This window comes from Helianthus annuus, chromosome 3 (assembly GCF_002127325.2).
Source record: "Helianthus annuus cultivar XRQ/B chromosome 3, HanXRQr2.0-SUNRISE, whole genome shotgun sequence".
NCBI lineage: Eukaryota > Viridiplantae > Streptophyta > Magnoliopsida > Asterales > Asteraceae > Helianthus > Helianthus annuus.
The window spans coordinates 100,690,815-100,699,952 of NC_035435.2; the positions used below are offsets into that span (position 1 = coordinate 100,690,815).

Here is a 9,138-nt window from a genome sequence, read left to right on the forward strand (position 1 = left end):
AGTCGTTGTCGTCCTCAATCCACCCATTGCGGGTGTGAGCATATCTGGGGTCTACGTGGGTAGCAAAAGGAGCATGATCAACAAGTACAAGGATCGGGTCAGGCAAAGGTGGTGCAGAAACAGGTACACCAGCAGGGATAGGGTAATGCACAGGTAGAGGGTCGTGAGCAGGTATACGCTCTGGTACAATCTCAGGCTTAGGGTCAGCTGGAGCATACTCAAGCTCAGCGGGTATATCAAAGAGCTGATTGTCAGGAATGACAGGTGCCTCAAAAGTTGGCTCGTCAGGTACAAACTCAATCTCATGATCAGGGTCAAATTCGTGTGGAAAGATAGGTGCGGCAGACATCGCTGTGTCGGAATCAGTGTTAGTGGGATAATGTTGCATGCCCCGTGCGTGTAAAGTAGCAGATGATACGGACTCGAATGAGTCAGGACCGGAATGGTCAGATGAGATCTCAACAGTAGGAATCTTGACCAACGGAACATCAATGATATCAACGACTGGAATCTCGACAAGCGGAACAACAACGTCATCATCAACTGGAATCTCTGCAAGCGGAATAGCGACATCATCATCAACCGGAGCCCCGCCATCCTGGGCATCTTCAGGGGGACCCTCGATAAAGAGATCAATGTCAACGTCAGACATATCATCAAGAGGCAGATCCTCCAAAGGAAATGCAGCAAGAGGAAAAGGAGCAGGGATCGGGACAAGAAGTAGATCCCCGTCATGAAAACCATCAGCTATAGGTATGTCATCTCCAAAATCTGGTAAAGCGAAGGGTTGAAAGTCATCATCGTCGCTGCTCGTAGTGTCTAAAGTGAAAACCTCAGGGTCTGTGGCTATCTCGTCATCTGAGACTATGGCCCTAGGGTCTATCGGGTCAGATACTCCACTCTCAGAAGAAGATGACATAATGTCTGTGACAAAACAATCACACATATGCACATATATTAACAATCATCAAGTAATGATGTAAGTAGTAACAATGTAAACATGTAATCATCCTAGTCTTCCCCAGACTATCCCACCCAGCTTCTCAGACTGAACTCCCTAGTCTCTCAGACTAAAACCTTCCCAGTTTCTCAAACTGACTACCCAGTCTCTAAGACTCGATTTTTCCCCAGTCTTTAAGACTAAATTTCCCAGTCTCTAAGACTAAATTTCCCCAGTCTCTAAGACTAAACCTCCCCAGTCTCTAAGACTGAACCTCCCCAGTCTCTAAGACTGAACCTCCCCAGTCTCTAAGACTGAATTATAAATACATAGCCTTTGAAATGTGTTTTTTGCCCTTTTGTTTGTAAAAATGTTTGTTCCCTGGATCTGGACATTTTGTGTATGCAATGTAAAAATGTTTTCGTGAGAGCCCTAATGATCGTAGTTTACACTCGAGATGGAATCCTAGTTCGCTACGATCGAAGCTCTGATACCAAGCTGTCACACCCTGACTTTTGCGGAAGCGTGGTTATTTGGTGTGACTTCTTAATACCATAGCATTCAATCATAACAACGCCATATGATAAAAACTTGAGATGTTTACCCATTAATTAAGTTTAGAAAATACCACAACATATTTGTCTTGAAAACATCGACACCAATTTAAGTTACAAACCATGACATGTTCAACTGAGTTCATAAAGACTATACAAAAGACTTTAAATAAATCCTGAGTTTAGAAATATGTATCCCGTCCAGGAATAGGATACATCCCCTAAACTCAAAAACCATGGGTAACATCTTTTTATTCTCTACGCAGCTTGAAGACACATACATACCCCTGCCAGATCCACTAGTTTCCTGAAATACATGTAGTTTGAAAAACATCAACAAAAGTTGAGCGAGTTCATGTGTATGTGTATAAATAAACCTTTAAAGTATGTCTGTATGTATGAAAGTCCCTGGTATGTAGCAATAAGGAAAAAGAGATCACCAATGGTTTGCAAGGCCATTGGTATGTGTGAAATGGTGCAGGAAGACTCAAACCTAGCAAATTTGTACCGGGCCTCCGGCTGGAAGATATCTATCACTCATGTCCCTCGGTTCTACAATGAGGATTAATGGCCTTAAGTGTTGTACCCACCCTTCACATGAACTAGTAGTAAACCCTCCTTAAGTTAATCATACCATGTATAAAACGTTTGTAATAATCGTAACATGTATTTCACTCCCGAAGTATAAAACTGAAAACAGTTAAAAGAAAAGGGGGGCATGAACTCACAGTGTTGCGTCTTCTCGATCGTAACCCAAATTCTCTTCAGCAAACCCGACTACCTACAACGTGCTAGGGTCTATTCGAAAAACGGGTTGTGCCTTGCTTTTGTATTTATGTTTTTGAGTTACGTTTCGAATGTTCCCAATATTATTCCAAGTCATAATCACTTGTTAAAATAATACTTTTTTAACTTTAAATTATATTTAGTTTTGGAATAATTGTTTAATCAAGGATGGGGGTATTTTATACATGTACTTTTGTATTCTTGCATTTGTATTCTCCAAGATAATATATTTCTAAGTCTCACTTTAGGAAAAATATATATATATATATATATATATATATATATATATATATATATATATATATATATATATATATATATATATATAACTTATTTGTCAAAAGTATTGTATTCCAAGAAAATATATATCCTTCCCAAAAATCATATATCTTCTAAATATACTAGGAAAATATATTTTAACTTCCCAAAAAATAATATTTTTTCTCTTTGTTGAAAATATGATATAACTTAGTAATATTTACAAAAATCATATTTTCACTTCTTGTATCCAAAATAATATTTACCAAAAATATATTTGTAACGGTATTTTCAGGAATACTTCATAAGTTACGTTTTTGCGTTCGGTTTCACAATATCAAGTGTGTAACTTATATTTCATTCCTTGTGATTTTTGGTATTATTTTGGAGTTGTAAACTCTTGGTATTTGTAAGTTATATTATTTTACCCAAAGATAATATAACTACTCCACAAAGTGTACAAATATTCATACAAGTGTCTTAATATAAAATATATATTCTAAATATATATTTATCCATTTTATTTACAAAAAACCAACCTCCAATACTTGTATTTTTTTAAAAAATTTATGGCAAGTTTATGTTGAAAAACATAGTTTAAAACATACTTTTCTAGAAAATATTTTCTAAGTGTTTGCATTTTTAGAAAATTTCGCCATAGTTTCCTTTGAAAATGGAGATGTCCATGCTATTTAGAATATCATTTTGATTTCAAAATCAACACACAATAATCAACAATCAACTCTAAACAATATTATACTTACCAAGTGCAAAAACTATACACTTTACAAAACAACATGAACTTGATCTTTTATTAAAAACATGTAGTAACATGGTAAAGTGTTTAGTGGGTTTGGTTATCCTCCAAAATACATTTACTCCTTGGTAAACCTCATTCTTGGAAGTTTTAGATGTTTACAACTTGTAAACATGTTTTACAAAAATGTTTATTTATAACCTCTTCTTGTTTCTCTAGAATTTCTAAAATTGTTTTATCACTAAAAATAGTGCAAGTTTAGTAAAAACCATGATCTTCCAAAAATCATATTTTAAACTTGGTTCTTTTAGAAAAACCATTCATACATCTTAGATTTATAAGATTACTAGGTTACTTTGATTATTGTTTTTCAAGAAATCATTCTATTCATCAAGTTCATGTTCATGCAAGAAGATGATCATCTTATGTTGTTACATAATCATCCTCCCACTTGCTAGATTATGTGTTTAATCACCATCTAGCAAGCTTCATGTGATGATTAACATCATCATCTCAAGAAATCAACAAGCAAACATCATTCATATACTAAACAACATCATTTCATCCATATATCATCATATGTAAGCTTTATGTTCAAGATTCAAGTGTATGTCTTTTAGTGATCTTGTTATTTGCATCATAATACATCTTTTAACCAATCAAAATAGAAGAAAACAAGGATCAAGAGAGTCTTACTACTAGCTTTAAGCTAGGGAAGAACAATAATGAAAATGGAGTGGATAAAAGCTTGTGTGAGTGGTCCTTCAAGTTCCACGAGTTCCAAGCCTTCTAACCTTGCTTCTAAGCTTGGAATAGGTGAACTAAAAATTAAAATGATGGTGGTGTGTGGGGATGGGGTCGGCCGAGAATAGGAGGGAGAGAGGAGAAGAGAGTTGGTGATTAGTGAAGATGAAGGTGTTGGTTACTTATAATCATATTTTGAGTTTTATCCAAAGGTTCTAATGTCTCCATAGTACATTACATAATCTAATCAAATCCCAAGGAAATCATTGAAGATTTAAGTAATCTTATAGGATTTTGGGAGGTGGGGCCATCCCTTGGGCCCTAAACAAGGAAGGGGGGGGGGGTTAATTGTAACTTGTAAAGATAAGTGGGTAATTCGCTAGGGTGTTAAGTGTAAAGTCTAGTGTTTTATGTGTATCTTGCATTATGTAGTATGTTAGGGTGTTCGGGAACCATAGCTAGCTCAGAAAAAGTAAAACAATGCTTCTAGCAATATTTTGGTGTTCCGGGTAATGTCCGGTTGTTCGGTTAGGTACCGGTTCGTTAAAGTGTCAAGTTATTCCGTATAGTGATTTTTAAGTACCCTTTTGTGACACTTTTAATTCTCAACTCTTAGGAAAGTATACAGGACCATTTTGCCATATTTTTGCATGTTACTAGCATGTTAAAATGCTGATTTTTGCTGATTAATGCAGAATTCTGCACTTTGAGTGGGTTTTAGGCACTTTCCGGCACTTAAACTATCACCTAGTGACGCAGTTTTATGGTCCTTACTTCCCTACACAACATACTAGTGTAGTACCTTGACTCTGGCCCTTAGGGGGGCTCAAAACACTGTCTGTCTATGTACTGACATTGTCAGCATGTTTCTGAGTTATCGGCTAACTGTGCTAGCTGTGCTTTGTGCATCGTCTATGTCACTAAAGTTTGTATGCAATAAGTGATGTGACAATATGAAATGTGATGCACATGTGTGTATGATATGAAATCAGAAAGCAGTTTAAGTCACCAGTTGAAATTAAGCACAGTCATTAAGCACAATTCAATATTAATTATTTGTACGGATACCTGTAATTATGAGGGTTGTCACACTACTATCGGCTTTAGTCACAGTCAATGCGATCCCTCTTTTTTCATATTTAAAGAGGGAACTCACATGGCCTTCATCTTACTTTATGTTGACAACATTTTGCTCATCACCTCCTCAAATGCATTACCTGATCAGTTTATGGGATTAGTCTCTAATGAGTTCGCAATGAAAGATTTGGGTCCGATTAGTTACTTTCTTGGTGTATCGGTCACCAATTACCCGCTATTTTTATCTCAAGCAAAATACGCCATGGAAATAATAGAACGAGCAGGTCTAGCCGATTGTAACCCGGCTGCAACCCCGGTGGACAATCAACAAAAACTTAGCAGGAATTCTGGTACTCCTGTGGCTGACATCACCGAGTATCGCCGGCTGGTGGGCGCCTTACAATGCATCACCTTCACGCGACCTGACATTTCTTACGCCGTTTAGCAAGTGTTTATGCATATGCACGCCCCAACCACAACACACATGCATGCTCTAAAACGTATAGTTCGGTATGTGAAAGGCACTTTATCATTTGGGATTCATTTACATGCTTCATCACTTAGCTCGCTAATCTCCTACACGGATGCGGACTGGGGGTTGTCCCGATACATGTCGCTCGACATTCGGATATTGTGTATACATGGGCAACAACTTCCTCTCGTGGTCTTCAAAGAGACAACCAACCTTATCATGTTCTAGTGCTGAAGCAGAATATCGTGGTGTCGCCAATGTCGTTTCAAAAGTATGTTGGCTACGGAATTTGCTTCTTGAATTACATCATCCGCCTACTCATGCCACTCTCTTTTATTGTGATAATGTTAGTACGATTTACCTGACGGGCAATCCTGTGCAACACCAACGTCCTAAACATATCGAAATGGATATCCATTTTGTCTGTGAAAAAGTGGCAATGAGTTTGGTTCGAGTACTTCATGTCCCATCACGCTACTACATAGCTAACATCTTCACCGAAGGGTTACCCAAGATTCTCTTTGATGATTTTCGTTCCAGTCTCAACATTCGCGATCCTCCCGTTTCGACTGCGGGGGAGTATTAGAAGATATGCACAGTAGTTGTTATTAAGTGTAAATATTTGTAACAAATATAGAATAGTCAACCGATTGTAATCTATAAATATAATTGAGATATTGACTAACAGACACAGGGAATTTACCCTACTTGTAAATATTGTGTATAACTTCTAACTGTTATGTTTTGCGTTACAATACTTTAATCATATATATGCTACGCATAAAATTTTAGCTCAATGTCTTGAACAAGCTTGGGCTTTCGACTCTCTAATCCATGAAATTTGAATTCACATTTTTGTCTACATGAAAATATACGCAAACAATTAGCGAGTTACTAGTGAATACGTAGTGTGTAGAAAGTATAAACCATATCTGTGCTATAAATAACCATAAGGCCAGCGTATAGTAGCCACAAACCCGATAACAATATAAACAATAAGATTCTTCAAGATTGCTACAAAAAAATCATGTGTGAAGGAAAAAGAGCTCAGCGAGGCAAACCCGGTAACAATGTAAACAATAAGATTCTTCAAGATTGCTACAAAAAAATCATATGTAAAGGAAAAAAGAGCTCAGAGAGGCCTATTTTGTAATCAGATAGAAATCAGACAGTATGTTGGAACCAACCAACAGTAAAGGCACAGAACGTCACAGCTCCTAGGTGCACCAGCCGGGAATCTAACCCGGGTCTGTACCGTGGCAGGGTACTATTCTACCACTAGACCACTGGTGCTTGTGTTTCCATATTCTTCATACATGCATAATATTGGAGACCCTGTCCTTTTCCGTGACAAGTATTAATGGGATCTTAAAGTTTTTATTTTGAATACACGTTTCCTCTTATTATGTCGTCGAATCCCAACTTTTATTTTATCTGCAACATATGCTTATATATTGTACACCATAATTCATCGAAATAATATGCGTATATGTGTGCTATGCTATATGGATGAGGGACGATAGACATGGATTTATTGTTATTTAATTGCTTCTTAGGCCATCTCGTATACTCTAACACCCGTATGTGTTAATCCTAGTTGGCATCCGTTAACATTTGTAATACCGCTCCTAGAGAGTGTTAAGGGGCATTAAAAGCTTCACATGTTAAGATGTTAACTAGGAGAGAGAGGGGGGAATCAAGCATAGGAAAATTTGCACACACACAACATGCTATATATATGTATTTTAATTAATTTAAGGGCGTTAATGGGGGTTAAACCAATTCTTTGGTGTGAGGTGAAGTGAAAGAGGGTCAAATGGGTGTTGTAGCGCCTACGTGTAGTTAAGGAGCGTGAAAGTATACCCCATGGCCTTATTTCCATTCACATGTAGTAATTACCGCCCTATATTAAAAGTTTAAAGAAACTTGGTTACGTCAGGTGTAAATCCATGCAAATTAGCATCCGAACAACGACCAATAACACCAAGTGATTTACGTGACGTAAGACGTAGACGAACTCAAATTTACACTGACACGTATTAGAAAGTCGAGGGGTTCAAAGTGATACTGTATAATTTTTTATAAAATGGGGGCAAAGTTGACAACTTTAAACTTTCTATAAATAATAGATGCACCGACCAAATATAATTGAAATGGTGTATGTTTATATTTATCAATTAGTTGATTTAGGAGGTTTTTTGCATTTAAAAAACTACTTGCACCTAATTTGATCCATTAGAGGTAAAGCATGGCACGAGTTGAACAGTCAAAATCACCCCATTTATAAAGAGTTTGTTGCTTGCTTATCTTCTTCCTAGCTGCCAATGCTTACCATTGATAAGTTCCAGCAAACACTATACAAGTAGGAATGCTGTATATATTGCAGTGATTAAAGCTGCATTGCAGACAAGTAATCAAAAGCAGGCTGATTAGTTGTGAAAGAAGATTGAAAGAAGTGTGAGTTTGTTACTAATCCCACATCGGCTGAGTGTATGAAAAGAAGTGAAATCTGAGGTGTATAAAAAGGGGGGTTGGAGTGTTTGGAAAATTATCTTTGCGCTTGGGGCAATGACGCAGCTAATGAGGTAATAACCGAGGCGCGTCAATTGCTGGTTGAAAACTATTTCCAAACCCCTCCTCGGCTTTGGGAAAGTCCTACAATTTTTGGTTCCAATTTTTTTATTTATTTATGTTGTTCTAAATTGGTTAAGTACTTTATATTTGCAGTAATTTGTTTTTAAATGCAGCCTGGTTTATTAAGTTAGTCTTTCTTGAAACAAATTAGATTATTCAGAGAAACATGTATTTATAAAATGTAAATCTAGAAGTGTTATTCCTTTATAAAATAAATGATATGTTTATATAATTTGGGCTATTAAGTAGCAACTGTTATATTAAACATTTACTATTATTGTTATATCTCACAAAAGCTTTTCATTATCTAAAAACTAGCGTGAAGATGCAATGACTAAATAGCCAAAAAAGATTGTTCATTTGAGACAACCCGGTAGATATTATGGACCCATGGAGCCCCGGCCTATTATCCTTCCACTGTCATGAGCGAGGGGTTTTCGCAGCTCTGTGAAACCAGCCTTACCCAGTTCCACCTGCTTTAGGAACCATTTGGGCCAAGCTTTCGCTCAAGCCACGTGGTCCAACTCACAACTTGGAACGGGCAAGCCAGATTATGCAACAGTGGGACCAATCTGACTGGGTTGAGTCACTGTCCAACAATCTTTAATACACTCACTTGAGTTATAGGCAAGCGTTACCAAGCCCGGTGACTAGAGGTTTGCAAATGTGTTTTATAAAGAAGAGGAAAGATTGTTCCTTAGTTGATGTGGGATAGAAATGGTACTTTTTATATATAAACTGTAATATATCATAATGAGCAGTACTTGTTTTGCATATTTTGGACTTAACGAATTCTGAGAATAATATCACAGCCTAGAATATTAATGTTCCAGACCTCTCGTGCTTGTTTTGTGGCGAGTATGCGGAGTCGAGTGACCATTTATTCGCTTCAAGGATCTGCTGGACCTTCATGGTT

General features: G+C 37.0%; 1 protein-coding gene and 1 non-coding gene across 2 annotated transcripts; both read left to right on the forward strand.

The window, feature by feature from the left end:
* Nucleotides 1–5,195: 5,195 nt before the first annotated feature.
* LOC110931874 (uncharacterized mitochondrial protein AtMg00810-like) lies at nucleotides 5,196–5,561 on the forward strand. The gene has a single exon (XM_022175246.1). The coding sequence runs from the start codon at nucleotides 5,196–5,198 to the stop codon at nucleotides 5,559–5,561; it is 366 nt and encodes a 121-aa protein (XP_022030938.1).
* Nucleotides 5,562–8,138: 2,577 nt separating this feature from the next.
* Nucleotides 8,139–8,293, forward strand: LOC118490794. The gene has a single exon (XR_004890020.1). It is a non-coding gene; the product is annotated as a U4 spliceosomal RNA (small nuclear RNA).
* The last annotated feature ends 845 nt before the right edge of the window (nucleotides 8,294–9,138 follow it).